The sequence below is a fragment of the Coenobita brevimanus genome, chromosome 37, assembly GCF_032717465.1.
Source record: "Coenobita brevimanus isolate Jiangsu-jjx chromosome 37, ASM3271746v2, whole genome shotgun sequence".
NCBI lineage: Eukaryota > Metazoa > Arthropoda > Malacostraca > Decapoda > Coenobitidae > Coenobita > Coenobita brevimanus.
The window spans coordinates 4,112,275-4,131,425 of NC_136990.1; the positions used below are offsets into that span (position 1 = coordinate 4,112,275).

At 45.7% G+C, this 19,151-nt stretch overlaps 1 protein-coding gene across 1 annotated transcript; it reads left to right on the forward strand.

Annotated features, from left to right (window-relative positions):
• The first annotated feature begins 18,371 nt into the window (after positions 1 to 18,371).
• LOC145396397 (peptidyl-prolyl cis-trans isomerase-like) lies at positions 18,372 to 18,869 on the forward strand. The gene has a single exon (XM_080269789.1). The coding sequence runs from the start codon at positions 18,372 to 18,374 to the stop codon at positions 18,867 to 18,869; it is 498 nt and encodes a 165-aa protein (XP_080125915.1).
• Positions 18,870 to 19,151: the final 282 nt, after the last annotated feature.

Genomic DNA, 19,151 nt, shown 5'->3' on the forward strand with positions numbered 1-19,151 from the left:
CGGTAACGGCCATTGTATGTGCCGGGGAGGGAGCGGCCACCAAAAGCCCCTCGGTTGTTTCCCCATTAACACCGCCACAACGGCCATCGTATGTGCCTGGGAGGGAGCGGTCACTGAATGCCCCTCAGTTGTTTCCCCGTGTAGCACCGTCACAATGGCCATCGTATGTGCCGGGGAGGGAGCAGCCACCATACACCCCTCAGTTGTTTCCCCCTGTAGCACTGCCACAACGGCCACTGTACGTGTGGGGGAAGGAGCGGCCACAGTACGCTCTTCAGCTACAGCCACATCTGGAAATAGCTTCGGAGTGTCAGCTATTGAGCGTGCACCGACTGGCAAAGGAAGGAGAAGTGGAACCGCGACAACGGCCATCGTACGTGTCTGGGAGGGAGTGGCCACCATACGCCCCTCATCCACTTCCTCCTCCTCCTACGGGAGTAACACTGTGGTAACGGCCACCATACGTACCGGGGAAGGAGCAGCCACCGTACGCCCTCAGGTACTTCCCGTCGGGCAGGCAAAGCCACGGTAACAGCCGTCATACGTGCCAGGGAGGGAGCGGCCACAGTATGCCCCTCATCTGTCTCCTTCTCCTTTGGGAGCAGCACCGCCACAATGGCCATTGTATGTGTGGGGGAAGGAGCGGCCACAGTACGCCCTTCAGCTGCTACCCTTAGGAACTGCGGAACCGCCACAACGGCCACCATATGTGTGGGGGAAGGAGCGGCCACAGTACACCCTTCATCCATAGTTCGTAGGGTTCTCCCGGAGGAGAAGGTCCCTTGCACGGCCGGCTTACCACCTCTTGACTGCGAGGGACGCCCTTCTCTCTCTCCCTCTAGGTGTGGTTCCCCGGAGGTGCTGCCGTTCCAAGAGTGGTGGCGAGGTCCTGTTCTGGTCCTGCAGCTGACCCCTGGACAACACCGGCCCCTGACGGACGCCTGGCAGAAGAAGTGCCGCAGTTCACTCCTGACGGCACCCTGCTCTGTAGGCGACCGCAGCACCTGGACCCCCAGGGCCAGTCAGCAGGCCCCAGAGCAGGGCCGCCTGGGCTCCGTTCTCCCATGGCCCTCTGCCCAGAGTAAGAAGTGGCAGGCCCATCTCCTGGAGTTGTTTGGCCCCAGCTCCGAGGGCCATGTACCAGGTCGAGGCCCCCAGACAGGTCCTCCTCCCTGCACCCCACCGACGAGGCCCCAGCACGAGGGCCACCTATCAGGTCGAGGCCCCCAGATGGGAGGGCCTCCCTGCACCCCCCTGCCGAAGCAGCCCTGGGCAACGACGCCCCTGCGAGTGGTCCATTGCCTTCTGCAGGAGGGCTCCCCAGTAGGGCCCCTTCCCATGCCCGGGTGCCACCTCTGTTAGCCCAGGAACCAAGGGCATAGTGGCAACTTCAACGCATCTCCTACATCACGCCTAAGTCTAAACCACAGAGACAGGAGTGAAAGTGACAGTGAAACAGTGAGGGCAATAATATAAAGTGACAAACAGTATACGTGAACACCAGGGCAGAAAGTAAGGGTCAGTGAGCATGGACAATAAGGCGACCGGATGTAAGGAAACATTGTGTCTATACCAGTGGTGCCTCAAAAGGAAACAGAACCAGTGAAAGTGTCGCCGCGGCTATGTGACAATTCCGTGTGTCGCGACTCACGCCACAACAAGTGCATAGTAATATTAACCACCCTGACCCTTTATTCCATCCACACAAAGTGCATCCAGTCCAGAACATTAAATGAGTTATGCCCTAATTATAATACCTATGTCGTGCTCTAGTGACTCAATATCTGTGTATATGAATTTCACTGTACTCTGCCCTTGACATCCTTGTGTATTTGTGTACATCTTGTATTGGAAAGCCAACTGTCATCCTGGCCATTCCTCCAGTGTCTCTTTGTTCTTATATTGTAAGGTGTGTTAAGACAATAGATGTGTTAAGGTGTACTGCCGAATTTTTATGCCCTGTTCCTTTGTTGGTGTTTTACTTCCGATCCGGAAAGAGGACCCTGCTCGGTTGCAGGTGTTTTTAGAACGAGAGGTCGAACTAAAAACACCCCGCATAACACTTAGTATATCACGCTAAGAATTATGAGAAATGAATAACATGAGGCAATGATATATTAGAAGCTAACCTGTAACATTTGTTTTCCCGATTTGAATATGTAATGTATTACTCGGCGCGTGGTGCACAGCATATCCCCGTGCTCGTGTGTATGTCCCAGGATTTCAAAAACTGATTATCTAGTTTCGAAGGCCAACCTAGGAAAATTCAAGTGAATGCAATACACTACTTGCTCTTCAGATGCAATGGTGATGACATAGGAACAATAAGGATGCCACAAAAATTATTCTTAGTAAGGATACGCTATCCAAAGCTGCAGCAAGATCTTTTCTTCCTCTTATTCCTTGCCTCCCCTAGCATATAATCAATGGAATTATATACTACCCTATTGATGCAAAATTATTATAGTCGTGGTGTGTGACTCTGAGGATGTTATCATGCTGTGGCAACCTACCCCTCAACAGTGCATCCAATTTCATGTACAATATGAGACGCATGTGATTCGTATATAATATGTTCGTGTATAGTAATATTCGTTTATAACATATATATCATATGATACGAAATTGGACGCACTTTTGGCTGGTAGGTTGCCAGGGTACGATAATGACAACCTTAGAGTCATGTGCTGCGACTATAGATATGACAGATTATATCTTTTTCTCTGACACCAGGCAGTAAAGAGGACTAGAACATGGGCTTACAAACTTGTGCAATGCAATAGCGCATACTTGTTCCATCTTTTAAATCTGGAATACTTTTCTTTTTAAATAAACTGCTGTGTCTTGTCTAATTGAAAATACTGAGTTGGAAGTTTCGAACGCACTGCTGTTTTTATTGCATTTTATTACTCTTGCCCGTTGTTCAGGCACCGAGGATAATACAGACTATGAAACCATTTGCATCCTCCACGGAGCTCACTCTCAGCAAATTGGCAAGGTTCTTTTATATTTCATTAAGTGATAGTTTTCAAGCTTATACTAAGTCTTCCACAGACTTTTCTTAGTGGAAAAGTGGACAAATGCAATGTAATAGCTGCATGTCTGTCAGTAAAAGTTGTCTTCGTTTGTGCTTGTTGATCGAGCCATTTAAAATAGCCTACTAACACCGCATTCCCACTTTCTGTCGTCATCCATGGAGACAACAAAAACGGAAATATATAACTTTAACTATTCACCAGTAGTCTAACGGTAAATATCTCTTAAAGAAAATGATAGATCTTCATTGTTTATTGATGGCCTTTTCTTTTCAGTCTTACGATACCAGAAATAATTGCTTACTACAACAGTAGACTTAAACTCTGCAGCTTATTCCTGACTGTCCTTGTGCGATAGTTCTGAAATTTCAGTTCCGTTTAGGATTTCTTATTATCGTAACTAACAAACTGTTTCCTACAATTCTGAAATGCATAAGCACTTTGTCATTTACTTATTGTTATGCCACGTATTCAGAGATCAACTTCTTTCTCTCTGAGTATGTGGGTCCAAGTTTGGGTTCTTTCAATACTTGGTCCAGTGCATGCAACAAATGGAACAGGGCTTAAAACCACAGGCTAACTAGTCTTACACGTATATTACTCACAAAGAATGCAGTGACTTGACACAATACAATGTGATAGATTACCCACACTATATGAAATATAAGCATCTGAGTCTGGGACTAGTGGCCCCTTGGTGTGGGAGGTGCCTAGTCAGGTGTGCACTCTCTGAAGGGGCGTGGTACCACTGTTTTACTTTTGATCGTCGTCTGAGGGCTGCTGGGTGGTGTAGAGGGAGGCCTTTCACTGGAGGGACCTCCGTCAGTGTGTCAGACCTCGGGGCTGGGGCCGAACAGGTCGAGTAGGCGTGCTTCCTTGCACCTGCCCTTCATGGGGTACGGTTTGCCGACTTGTCTAAGGAGGTCTCGGCCGGGAGTTCTGGGGGCGTCCCTCTGCATCTGGTGTCTGCGGTCTCACCGTCGTTGGGAGTCCGACAGGGGCTGCCTGCGGTCTCTCCTCCTTCGGGAGTCCGACATTGACTGGTGACTTAGGGGTGCTGGTTGTAATGAGTGTACCCCCGGACTCTATAAGGCCACTCCAGACCTCTTCCATCAGTGACTCTGCTGGGGAGCCTGCTCTGCCCCCTTTGGTGCGGGGAGAGTGAGAGGGACGTCCCGTTTGGCCTCTGGAGGAGTGAGGCGAGAAAGGGGCATGACCCGCTCGTCCTCTGGAGGAGTGAGGCTAGCAAGGGTCGTGACCCTCAATAGGTGCCGAAGGTTCAGCAGATGAGGCCCACGTGGTGAGCAGGGCCTCCCCGACAGGCACAGTGGGCATCGCCTCGATTCTGCTAGGCACTGGGACTGCAGGTGAGAGAAGCGCAGTGGGCATCTCTGCAGTCCTGCTCAGGGCAGGGGCTGCAGGTGAGGGAAACACGGTGGGCGTCCTTTCCCCGACGAGCACAGTGGGCGTCGTCAGTCCTACAGAAGGCAGTAGGTGGAGGGAGCACGGTGGGCGTCCTTCCCCTGACAAGCACAGTGGGCGTCGTCGTAGTCCTACTTACAGAGTTTGCTGGCACAAAGATCCTGCCCCGATTCCGTTGAGTGCTGGTCCAGGTGGAGGGTAATGCAGCAGGGTGATGTACCTCTAGTTGATTCCGTTGTGGGGAAGAGGGGTGCATGGTGGTTGGGGGACTTATATCCATCTTGTCCTGATCTCTTGTTCTCTTCTCATGCCTCTATATTATCTCCCCTTGGTACTACCTGATACCCATTTTGTATTTCACATATTGTATTCTATTACAATTTTACATAATAGGAGTCATCTTGCAAAGATACAAGAGGAGTATTATCCATTATCACTGACTGAAACCTTCTGGATACTCCACTGTCACTTCCTAGGCTGACTGTACAGTATGGATGTCAGTTATATAAAGCTCATGTTATTGCTTTCTTTCTTAGCATCAGTGAGTTATGAATATTAAAACTGCCTTTTAGGTTGTAAGGTCAGCAATGTCCATCATGTGCTACATGTAAACAATCAATGTTATTTTGTTGCACAGGACAATCCTGAGGAGTGCAGTGTGTGCTGCATTACCTATGATGAGAGTGAGCGTCGGCCACGTAATCTGCCGTGTGGCCACACCTTTTGTTCGTCCTGCATCTTACAACTGACTACAGCCAACAAGCTGACCTACCCTGACTGCTGTACCAGCCACCCCGCCACCTCCCTGGATAATTTCCCAGTAAACTATGGAATGGAGGCTTTTATCAAAAAATTTATAAATGTACAGGTGGCACAGGCAGCAGGAGCAGCTAGTGAAACGCCAAGTGTAAAGCCTGCAGCAGAAAAAAAAAAGCCAGTCAAAACAAGAGGTGGCACAACCCAGAAGAGATCCAGTAGGATGAGCAAGAAGCTTTGGTCCCTGCTGGAGGAGTACGAGAGCAGCATGAAGAGCCAGGCTACAAGCTTACAAAACACCGAGTCTCAGCTGGACCAGTATTGGACCTGGCTGACCGACCAGAACGAACCAAACCTCCAGCTGATAAAAAAGGCGGAGGAAGTCTCACACATGAGTGTGAAGCTGATAGAGGAGGAGAAGGCCAGAGTGATGGCCATGAAGCAAGAAGGAAAGGAAGAACAGAAGCAGCTGGAGGCCAGAGTGGAGTGTCTGCAGAATGTCAGCACAAGACAGGAGGCCCTCACGGCCATTGCCCACGTTGACCAGTGTAGTGTGGAGGCTGAAGACTGGAGTCAGAAGTGCCAAGAACAGTTCCCTGATCATAACATTGTCACCACCATCATGAAGGTAGGCAGCCACTCCCTTCTACTTATACCACCAGGCTTCTGTAGTAACATGAGCACACTTACACTGACGTATAAACTTGTGAAGTGTGAAGTGTACTATCGCCGACACTTATGGCTGGTACGGTGAGCATTGTCAGTCTTCTCTTTCCTAAGTGTGAATCCCGTGCAGCTCGATTCAGTTTCTTCGAATCATTTACTGGTGAGAGGGCGGGAGATGTCTGGTGCAAGTGTAGGGAGTGGCGGTGTTGGGGGTGGGGTGGGTGGGGGTGGATGGGGAACGTGACTGAGTAAATGTGGCATCAGTGTAATACAGATGTGGCACAAGTGAATTTGTTAATAACGTAGGTTTACGATGTGAATAAGCTAAAACCTCTTTTTAGTGGTAACAACACTGAGTTAGGGATTCCACATATATCTCAGAATGCTACCACAAGCTGTGTTGAGGTTAACACATACAGGAATTGTCATTTAGCAACAATGCTAGAAGTCTGATAAATGGTAACAGTTGGAAGTGGTGGCATGTTACATAGGTCTGACAGGTTAATAATCGGGGAAACTAATTACAGTTTTAACGAACAAGCGGCAAAAGGTATTGCCGTAGCATCTGACTTTATAACAGATAACCCATAAAGAACAGCTACAGTGTATTGTGCATAATATGACCATACCCACAATAATATGAGTTTTTTCAAATGTGTCAGATATGTTAAATTACACAATGCATAGGAAATACTGCAGATATCCATTCCTTGATGGTCCCATAAATTTCGAGTTAGATAATTATAATGTTAATGGGGTTATCATGTTACGAGCACAAATCGTAAGATACCTGTTCCTTTAACTTATCTGTATTCATGTAATCTTCGCCATGCGAGTTTCCTTCACAGATTGTGGTAGTGACAATTGGCAATTTGTAACACTACAAGCCCAAAGTAAAGGCATACAGTAGTATGGAAACGACAACACAAATTTTGTCATTTATATTCATTCAGTATAAATGTCCAGCCATCCTTCGTTCTACAGTATAACCTCCTGGAGACTGTGGGTCTTGTTGGAATCTTTCTTAGTCATACGGAAGTATAAACCAAACTGTTTAGACCTGGATAGAACCAACAGCTCCTCGTTCAAGCACTCCTTAGGCCTTGTGCCAACTGCCAGTATAAGTCTGGCTGCAGGGGTCAACCTCCAAACCATCCATCAGGCGATTGTCACCCTCAAACTTGGTGCCATTAAGTCTCGCCTCTCAGTGAGACCAGGTGTATACCGAGGTGTTGTCCAGACACCAAGAAGCATTTCTACACCATTCACAGTTCAGGATTCACAATGAACAGACAGGAAAAGCAAGTACCCCTTCAAGGGCAGATCGCTGGTCTGCGGAAAGGAGGCTCGAGTATTTGGGCCATCGCCAGTCAGTTAGGCATATCCCCAACAACTGTAACAAAATGGATCAAGAGGTGGGAGGAGACAGGAGATCTTACTAGCCACGGTAAAAAAGCCTAACTATGGAAGATTTGGTCAGTAGTTGCCTTTCTTGCCATACGTGTATGTCGAACGTGTCTGATGTGACTGTTTCATAATGTTTTTGCTTACATTATTATTTATACTGTCTAGTGTTATAAACTGTACATTAACCCGTAATACAGCGTCAACGATGTATGACATACTTTTTACCTACAAAAATGCAAACCAGCATCAACGACGTTATACTAACCCTGTTGTATAGGTAACAGGACACCAATTTAGTGTGACGGATCATCTCCCTTGCAATCCTCCCTCACACCACAGTCCACCAACATTCTCCTCTACCTCCCCGCCCATCCCAACCCTCCTACCTCCCCCTGTTCCCCAACTCCTCCCTCTAACACCGTTCCTATGAGCATGTAAAATAGTTGTTTCTACGTATTCTCTTTAAAATATTTCCTCAACCAGGACACCGCGCTCCCGTGTAATGACACCTGTACAGTATGAGCGCATTATACAAGCAGCTGAGGAAACCCCCATAACGAACGCTGTGGCACTTCGGAACAGACCCCAACTGGATGTGTCTGTCAGTACAGTCGGGAGGCGGCTTCATAAAGCTGGAATACATCACCGTGTTCCTGCCAAAAAAGTTACTCACTGAAGCGCACCGTGCTGCCAGGCTTAACTTTGCACGTCACTATGTGGACCAAGGCCTAAACTTCTGGTCCAGGTGCTGGTCTCAGATGAGAAAACCTTCCGATCTTGCCATCACGGAAATGTACACGTGTGGAGGAAGAACAACACTTGGTAATGTTTAATAACTGAACTGTTGCAGAAACAATAATATTAAAGTATCTGACCCTGATAATTCACACACACACACACACACACACACACACACACACACACGATAAGGTTCACTTTTTAATCTTATGTGGTATATAAGTTCGTTTAATCACTAAATAATAACAAAGATAAGTGAGAAAGACCACGGTTCACTTTCCAATCCTAATGTGGTGCATAAGTTCGTTAAATCACTAATTACTACAGTGATAAATATAAAGATCCTGGTGTTGGTGGGTGTCCTGAATTATTATATTATTCTTCCTTTAGTAATTCTAGACTCCTAAACGTCTCCGCAACAACTTCCCACAATATAGAGTTGTTACCCATGGATCACCTTCCTTTGATTTCCAAAGAGACTGTAGTGAATGCAGTGTAGGCTACAATTTCCAATCATAGATTATTTTTATTAATTTCTAATACAAACACAGTATCCCTGTAATATTTTGTAATGTTTGTTCTTGCCAGCGATGAACGAAACAATGTTTATGAAGAGACGAGAAGTGGGCACGTGACATGCAATGTGTGGGGTTATATTTCCATCCATGGCGTAGGAGATGTAGTGAAGATGCAGGGACGATTCAGTGTGCAAAAATATAGTCAAATACTGCAGGATTTCTTTCTATCTTCCTACAAGAGAAAAATTTCCCCTTCTCTCCTGGACCAGTCATCTTGTCCAAGATGGTTGTCCTGTACACACAGCAGGAGCAGTTAGGAATGGTTTAGTAGTCGAGAAAACCTGCAACTCCTACATTGGGCGAGTAAGGGTTGTGACTGTAACCCAATGGAAAATATCTGGGGAACCCTGGTTAACCCGCCCTGTCCCGTCGACGTATGGGTACATTGCAATGATTTGCATTTGCCAGTCCCGGCGACGTACCGGTACGTCGTGCAAAGGCAAGGTCCCTAATTTGCACAATTTTCAATTTTCGCGCGTGATTTTTCGTATGTATACACAGGACACCTTCCTCTATTCCTCTACAAGATGCCAAGCAGGGACAATGCCTTACACCGCATAACCTCCCCCCCTCCTCCCCTCACGCCATTGTCTCAGCAATTCACCTGTTACCAGTGACCTGGCTAGTAAAGATATTCAGGGCCAGAGTGATTCCCCAATCGATGACAATGTGGAGGACAATGTTTACATAGCATTAGAAGAAGAAACACCCAGAAATAATGATCAGGTAATGTGGCAAAAAAAGGTCAGTTATGGTGATTAGTTAATGAGTGATACAATGCTTATAATGCCTTTATTACTGCTTGAAAACCAATATACTCTCATACTACATATACATTCGTACAAGTAAATAAATAAATACCGTTTATGAGTGGATAAAATAGTTACCCTCCCATAGAACTCGTTTTCTTTGGTGCCAGCATGTTAGAAAACCCAGTCAGGTAAGGAGGAACTCCTACCTGGCTTGGGTATTTTAAACCTCAGGTGAGCGATTTCTCTATGAATTTTCGATGTTTCTCACCAAAAGTGAAGGTTTTAGCCAAAATTTTTTTTTTTTTAATTACCTCGGGAGTGGGGGATGTCGGAGGTGCGGAAAACCTCGGGACATGACGGGTTAACACATGGGAACCAGGATGAGAGAAAACGGCAGACCAGCTGACGGCCCACATTATGACTCGGTGGGAAATATTCCAAGGGAAGCCACACCTCGTAAGGAATGAGGTGGCCAGCATGCCCGATAGGCTTCAGGAGGTTGTGGAGAAGCAAGGTGGCTGGACTCATTACTGAGGGATATGTCTGTGTAAAATAATATACTAAGATGTATTAACAGTGATATTATATTCCCTTAATTAATGTTGCATTATGTTCTCTTGCATAACCAACTGTCAATATCGCCGTGAGTAATACACTCGTGCCAAAGACGTTAACCCTTCAAGGTCTGCTAAGAACTAGGGTATATTATATTGGCAAACACCGTAGGGGTTACAAAGATAAGATACAGAAATCTAAAGTATGTGCCATATCAGATAGTGCTGTTGGCTAAAGACAAATAATCATGTCTGATTATAAATGCCATAGCAATGGAAAGATTAACAATTATTCATGAACAAGCAAATATAGGATACTGCGGAATAAAAGTCAGTTCAGATCTCATGGTAAACATTATACTTATCTACATCAAAAGTTAAGCAATCATCAAGGATTCAGTAATTGCAGCCTTTTTTTAAGCAATGTCGAACACACTTGAAAAAACTCATATTATTTTGGGTATGGTCATATTATGCACAATACACTGTAGCTGTTCTTTATGGGTCATCTGTTATAAAGTCAGATGCTATGGCAATACCTTTTGCCGCTTGTTCATTAAAACTGTAATTAGTGTCCCCGATTATTAACCTGTCAGACCTATGTAACATGCCACCACTTCCAACTGTAGCACCAGTCGAGCAGGGCAGTACTCCCGAGGTGGATGGAAAGCTGATGACAGGGAGTGCTGGAGCTCCTGTTTCATCAGCCCTCAGGACTAGTTCCTGACCATCCCCCTTTGCTGAACTTTTTCAGTGTCTCAGTTACACAGAGAGTAGGCCAGCATGCTCTCCAGTACAAATTTCTCTAAATTTCTACACCAAACTACATGCACAGTACACACTACTTCCTTTTCCAAAAATAAAAAATCATGGCGTCACAACACACAGCCTCGGAGTCCCCAGGGGGGGGACCATAAATGCCCCCACCATCCGCCCCGCACCCGATGACGACTTGAGGTGCCTGGAACCACTGTCTGACTCTTCTTCTTCATTTCTGCAACATTCGCGGCCTTTCCTCTAACTTTCGCTCTGTTGAGCACCACCTCTCCTCCTCTAAACCTCGCCTTCTTTTTCTAACGGAGACTCAGCTGTCTGAGGCAACTGACAGCAAACCCTTTTCTGTATACTCCTACTCTCTCTATACTCATTTCAAAGCCAAAGGTGGCTGTTGTGTATATATACGCAATGACTTATCTTGCTCTCGTGTTCCTGAACTCGATTCTTCTGAATTCTCTACACTCTGGCTTCGGCTTTCCTGTCATTCTCTGACTAAATATATCTGTGCTGTTTACTTATCCCCTAATTCTACTATCAAAAATTCTTCGACTATCTTACTTCTACGATGGAACACATTCTATCCATTTCTCCTTTCTCTGAAATCTCCATTCTAGGGGATTTCAATGTTCACCACCACCTTTGGCTCTCCTCTCCTTTCACGGATCCACCAGGTGAACAAGCCTACATCTTTTCTATCCTTAATGACCTAGAGCAGCTTGTACAGCACCATACCCGTATCCCTGACTGCCTTGGAGAGAGCTCCAACATACTTGACCTCTTCCTCACAACTAATCCTTCTGCTTACTCTGTTAATCTTTTCTCTCCGTTGGGCTCCTCCGATCACAACCTTATTATCTTAACCTGTCCTATCACTCCAGTACGGCCTGTGGACCCTCCAGGGAAACGTCGTCTGTGGCATTTTGGAGCCGCGGACTGGGAGGCCCTCAGGCAGTACTTCTTTGATTTTCCCTGGAATGATTATTGCTTCCATGGCCGGGAGCCATCTGAGTGTGCCTTGCACATTATGGAGGTTATTCTCTCGGGCATGGAAGCATACATTCCTTTCTCGTATCCTTTGACTAACGCAAGAAAGCCTTGGTTTAATCACGCTTGTTCTAATGCTGTCCGCAACAAGGAGAGGGCCTACAGAAGGTACCGGAGCCAACCCACCCCTGAATCACATCATCTTTACGTTTCTGCCCGGAATCGTGCTAAGTCTGTTCTTCGCTCTACTAAAAATAATTTCATCCATACTAAATGCTCTCAACTCTCCAACTCGAATTCTTCCCGCTCCTTCTGGCACCTTGCCAAAAATCTTTCTAACAACTTTACCTCATCATCCTTCCCTCCTCTTTTCTACTCTGATGGTTCTGTAGCTATTTCTTCTACTGATAAAGCAGATCTCTTCGCACAGACTTTCTCCTCCAATTCCACCTTAGACGATTCCGGTGCTGTTCCTCCATCACTTCCCCCCTCTGACTTCCTCATGGCTGACATTAAAATTTCTTCAGTTGATGTATTTTCTGCCATCACTGGCCTCAGTACTAACAAGGCATATGGGCCTGATGGGGTCCTTCCTGATGTTCTCAAGAACTGTGCTTCTGTGCTTACACCCTACCTAGGCAAACTCTTTTGCCTTTGTCTGTCAACTTGTACCTTTCCTTCATGCTGGAAGTTTGCTCTCATTCAGCCAGTCCCAAAGAAGGGTGACCACTCCCAACGCTCCAACTATCGTCCAATTGCTTTAACGTCCTGTATTTCAAAAGTTTTCAAGTCATTTCTCAATAGAAAAATTTTAAGGCATCTTTCCTATCACAACCTTCTTTCCGATCGTCAGTATGGGTTCCGTCAGGGACGCTCCACTGGAGATCTTCTCACCTACCCTACCTTTCAGACTCCTGGTCATCCTCCTTTCGGGACTTTGGCGAAAGCTTTGCCATTGCACTTGACATCTTGAAGGCTTTCGATCGAGTCTGGCATAAATCTTTAATTTCCAAACTGCCCTCCTACGGTTTCTATCCTTCTATCTGTGCCTTCATCGCTAGCTTCTTTTCTGGTCGTTCTATAGCCGCTGTTGTAGACGGCCATCATTCTTCTCCTAGATCTATCAACAGTGGTGTTCCTCAGGGCTCTGTCCTATCACCAACTCTCTTCCTTTTATTCATCAATGATCTTCTAAGCTGTACATCTAACCCTATCCACTCATACGCTGATGACTCTTTTCACCTTTCCATTCGGTTCCTGCAACGCCCATCTTAACAGTTGCTTCAACAAACAAGGGATGAGGCTATGGCACACCTAATGTCTGACTTGGCTCGTATCTCTGACTGGGGTAAAAATAATATGGTTGTTTTTAATGCATCTAAGACTCGGTTCTTACACTTATCAACCCGACAAAATCTTCCACAGGTATACCCATTAATGTTTAATAATATTCAGCTTAATCCTGCATCATCCTTGAACATGCTTGGGGTTTCATTTACTCGGAACTTATCTTGGAAAGATCATATTACATCTCTTGTAAAATCTGTTTCCAAGAGATTGGGTGTGCTAAGCCGACTCCGCTCTTTCTTTACCCCTGCACAATTGTTGACTCTATACAGGGGTTTTATCTGCCCCTGTGTGGAGCACAACTCTCATGTGTGGGGAGGCTCCCCACATACAGCCCTTCTCAATAGGGTGGAGTCAAAGGCTTTTCGTCTGATTAACTCTCCTCCTCTTACTGACTCCCTTCAACCTCTGTCTCTTCGCCGCACTGTTGCATCTTTATCTCTTTTCTATCGCTACTTTAATGGTCACTGCTCCTCTGAACTGTCTGCTTGCATTCCTCCACCTCTACGACAGGCGCGTAGCACCCGTCTGGCAGCAAACTCTCATCCCTTTTCTGTCCAACTCTCTAATGCAAGAGTTAACCATTACTCCCAGTCTTTCATTTATGCAACAGGTCAGCTCTGGAACTGTCTCCCTCTGTCTGTATTTCCTGCTGCCTATGATCTCCAGTCTTTCAAACGCAGTGCGTCCAGGCATCTCAAAATGATCGGATCTTGAATTTGGCTCTCTATTGTATTTTGTTTTTCTCTTTGAGGGAACTGTTACTGCGGGCTCATGGCCTTTGGTTCCTTCTTCCTCGTATTAAAAAAAAAAAAAAACTTACCATTTATCAGACTTCTAGCACTGCCGCTAAATGACAATTCCTGTATGTGTTAACCTCAATACACAGCTTGTGGTAGCATTCTGAGATATGTGGAATCCCTAACTCAGTGTCGTTACCACTAAAAAGAGGTTGTTTTAGCTCATTCACTTCGTAAACCTACGTTTTTAACAAATACACTTGTGCCACATCTGTATTACACTGATGCCACATTTACTCAATCACGTTCCCCACCCACCCCTCCCCGCAAAACTGCCACCCCCTACACTTGCACCAGACATCTCCCGGCGACTCTCCCTCTCACTAGTATTATTAACGATTTGGATTAACTGAGTCGAGCTGCACATGATTCACACCAAGGAAAAAGAGGATTGACAAAGCTGGTTGTACCAGCCATAAGTGTCTGCGATTGTACATTAGCACATAGTTGGCAGAGCCTCCAGCACTAATGTTTGTGTTAGTACGGACAGGTGCGTGAGTCCATCAGGCCGGCCCTGGATGCACTGTCATCGGAGACTGATGCCACACACACCCCCGGCCTTCCACCACACCCAGACCCGGCCTCCATCATCATGGACAAGATCAACACCATCACAAAGATGTCACAGCAAATAACAGTAAGTTACCCACTACTGTCCCAACTCTTGCTTCCCAACCAGTATTGCCTCAAAGTAGTAATATATTGAGTTTTCTTAAGAATGTACTGATAGTGTCCCATTTAGAGGCGGTGGCTCAATCGGTAGAGAGGTAGCCTGCAGTCCTACCAGACCTAGGTTCAAATCCCCCTGGAGCAGGGAACAGTTTAAGGATTTAAACTTCATAAAAGCAGACTTTACTGATCTACCAGAAGACCCGCCGACAGGTCGTAAAAATACCCCCCGCTAATACCAATACACCAGTCCTGTATGAGACAGCCCTAGCATGCATTCAATATGGACGGTGGGTGTTGGCGCCGAAGTGGTGACATGTAGATGTGTACGGTATGAAGGAGGACTACTGAACCTTGGGAGCAGGCTGTGAAGCCTATGCCCAGAGTCGGACACATTAAAAAAAGAATATGGATGCTGTTTATAAATACTAATGTATGGTACTGCCCACAGGTTGAGAACCTCCTGGGAGATGAGTCAGCGCATCAAGACGCTGGTGGAGGATGGCCTGGTATTTGCCGTCCAAGAAGACCAAGGTGGCATCCGGTCCTCCAGGATAACCCTAGAAAATGACCTTATATATATGTACTGCCTTCAGGATCAGCCGCCACCCCCCCACGCTCACACACTGCAGGTAACTCCACCACTGTGACATGTACCATCAACTCTCTCACCTGTTTGTCTTACTCTAAATCACCCAAATATACCCGCCTGTGTTATACTGTGTCCAGCCGCATGTTTCCCATGCACGTCAAACCACTGACTCACTCTTTCATCATCGCTTTTATACTCCATTCAACTTTTCTTCACCAGCGTTTATGTCATCACCAAACTCTTCTTCCTTAATGCATTTCACCTTCGTTTTATGTTGCACAACATCCTGTTTGTTCTTCAGCATCAGTAGACTTGAAATGCTTCAGTGTTTGCAGTGTTTACACAACATCCTGTTTGTTCTTCAGCATCAGACTTGAAATGCTTCAGTGTTTGCAGTGTTTACATAACATCCTGTTTGTTCTTCAGTATCAGTAGACTTGAAATGCTTCAATGTTTGCAGTGTTTACATAACATCCTGTTTGTTCTTCAGCATCAGTAGACTTGAAATGCTTCAGTGTTTGCAGTGTTTACATAACATCCTGTTTGTTCTTCAGTATCAGTAGACTTGAAATGCTTCAGTGTTTGCAGTGTTTACATAACATCCTGTTTGTTCTTCAGCATCAGTAGACTTGAAATGCTTCAGTGTTTGCGGTGTTTATCATCGAGTTTCATTACAATAGTCTGTAATGGCAGTGTCATTCTGTAGTTCAAAGCAGTTATTCGTTGTGACCTCATTCACGTTAACTAATGCCCCATTTATCCAAATGATTCATAACCCAGACGCTGTTATCTGGCTGTATTAAACCATTATATGTACAGTTGGCCAAGATGAAAGTGCAACCAAATATGTTGGTGTGTGGCTATATCTGGCAGCTGCTCCGTAGTAAACACTCTTATTTTTTCAATGGATCACACAGAACCTACAACCTTTGTAAGGATGCACGTGATTGGCTGAAGCGTTAAGTATCGGAACAAATATATCAACCATTGTTTATTATAACATATTAACTACGTGGCGAGAAGTAATGTATACAGATAATGTTTAAGTAATAAATAAGCAAGATGCAATTGCAGTTACAGTATGAATAACATTTAGGAATGAGTACCGGTTAACTTAAATGTAAGCATTCAGAATAGTGTTTCAGAGGTTAGTTTCGAATGATTTTGACTTTTGAAGCAGCGGAACCTGTCCGAGGCACATTGTCTATTGTAGTTGGTGTTGGTATCTATCGAGATGCAAAATTTCCTTACGAAATGGGCTAATATGAGAGGTTAGGCAATTACACACTCTCAGGAATTCTTCAGTGTAATATATATGTGATATAAGATTGGCCATTCCAGTTCAATGTCACTAGCAAAGAAAATTTTGTAAATCCTTTATGCAAGTCTTATGATATTCCCTCAGTACGATGTCATTTATAATTAATTCACTTTGGTTACAGAAAATTAATTTTAACTAAGAGAGAATAATTGCCTCCTCAGCTAAAGAAACTACCTTAACTATTCCCCCTACTATCATGATTCGTAACCGAATACGTGATGCAGTTTAAGTACTTCATTGCAAATTGGTACTAACAGCAGCGAGTGTCCACACTATGAATCTGGTAGCCCACTACTTGTAGAGCTCCACCGTGAGTAGTAGCTCTCAACCTCGGGTAAATTACCCCCAGCGCAGTCACTGCAGTCATTCTGCATTTAAACACATTCTTCGTCATATATACGCTAGGTCCAGTGTCTACATAAAAGGATGTATTGTTTGTGTATATTATGGCCAACGATCCAAAAGTATTTAGAATGTAAAAAAAACAGCTAAGGTAGGCTGCAATGTTCTAGTAAGTCACCAGGGATCAAACTCGCTACCCTAAACCCGCACCCATTCACCCTTCCTCCATTTCCCTATGTCAGTGCACCTCGCCGCATCACCGTCCATTCGACAACAGATATGACCTAACTACCTCAAATATGTTGATGTTCGTGTAGAAACTATAATCACCATCATCATCATCATCAGCCGGACCTCCTTTCCCACCCAAAGGCAGGGTGAGGAGTAGCAATGTCCAGACAGCCCAAACTTGCCCAGTCCAATGGGCCACTCTTCCAGTCGCTCATCATTCAAGCCCCCGGAATCCTGGCTCTATCGAATACGCCAAAAACATTCACCAGCTTCACATAAACGTATCCGATTGAGTCAATAGATGATTAGAGTTTATAGTTTCTGCCACGTTTTCTTACATGGCAGAAACTATAAACATCTATTAAATGTTTGAATTTCGATATGAGAAGGCATTGTGTATGTACTGAGAGTTGGAAGATGGCAGGCGTGGATGATGATGATGATGATGATGGTGGTGGTGACGATGATGATGATGATGGCGGTGGTGGTGGTGCTGGTGGTGATGATGATGATGATAATGATGACGATGATAATGTTGGCGCTGATGTTGGTGGTGATGATTATGGTGATAGTGACGATGATGATGATGCTGTGATAGTGATGATGATGATGCTGTGATAGTGATGATGATGATGATGATGGTGATGATGATGATGATGATGATGGTGATGATGATGATGGTGGTGATGGTGGTGGTGATGATGATGGTGGTGGTGATGATGATGGTGATGGTGGTGGTGATGATGTTGGTGATGATGTTGGTGATGGTGATGATGATGATGCTGTGATAGTGATGGTGATGGTGATGATGATGATGATGATGATGGTGGTGGTGATGGTGGTGATGATGATGATGATGATGATGACGATGATGGCGATGATGATGATGATGGCGATGATGATGATGATGGCGATGATGATGGTGGTGTGATGATGATGGTGATGATGGTGGTGTGATGATGATGGTGATGATGGTGGTGTGATGATGATGATGGTGGTGTGATGATGATGGTGATGATGATGATGGTGATGATGGTGGTGATGATGATGGTGATGATGGTGATGATGATGATGATGGTGATGGTGGTGGTGATGATGATGATGATGGTGATGATGATGGTGATGAGTGTGATTATGATGATGACGATGATGGTGGTGGTGGCGGTGGTGGTGATGATGGTAGTGGTGGTGGTGGTGGTGGTGGTGGTGGTGATGATGGTAGTGGTGGTGGTGGTGGTGGTGATGGCGGCGGCGGGGGTCATGATGGCTTACACTTCTTCTTTCCTCCCTCCCTCCACTCTTTGCCTCCAGCTTTTTGTGTGTATAATTATCTTCCTTCCTGTCTCTGCCTCCGTGACTGACCTTGTTGTGTTGTGCAGGTGAGTGAGGTGGTGGGGGCCATGGACCCCTCCTCCACCCTGGTCTACCTGGACCTGGCCTGGTGGAGGTCAACAATTGGGACAAGAGGGCGGGTCCACATCCGGCTGAGTCCCAACACGCCTGTGGGAAAGCAGTTTATGCTGCTGTGTACCGGCCAGACCGGCGTCTCATACCGCAACGCTAAATTACACGACGTGGAGTACAAGGGCGAGCCGGGGGAGTGTGTCTTGGGCGGGGACTACGAAGGGATGGGAGGGGTAGGAGGGGCAGAGATAATAGACACCAGTGGTGGGCAGTACCGGAAGTCACGCAGGGCGGGGGACGTGAGGTGGTGGTATGATGATGATGCCAAGGCTGCCCAGTTTGCCTTCACCACCAGCGACTGGAAAGGTCGCGGGGTGTACTATGATGTCTTTGGTGAGGTGGTCAGCGGGCTGGAGGTGGTGAGGGCAGCAGCCAACCAAACCGACATCACACAGGTCACTGTGGTGGACTGTGGTATTGTGCTCAACCAGTAATTACTCTACTACATCAGTGTACTCTAATGTACATCATGATAATTGTATTGCATTGTACATTCTCATGTACTGTACTATAAATAGAGACTTCACATTGTGTGTGTGTGTGTGTGTGTGTGTGTGTGTGTGTGTGACCTAATTGTTCTTACCTAATTGTTCTTAACTAATTGTTCTTAACTAATTGTATCCTTACAGGAATGAGTCAAGCTCGTACTGTCCCGTGTCTTAAACCATATTTATCGTACATATCATTAAATTTGTGAATTGTTTTGGCACACACTA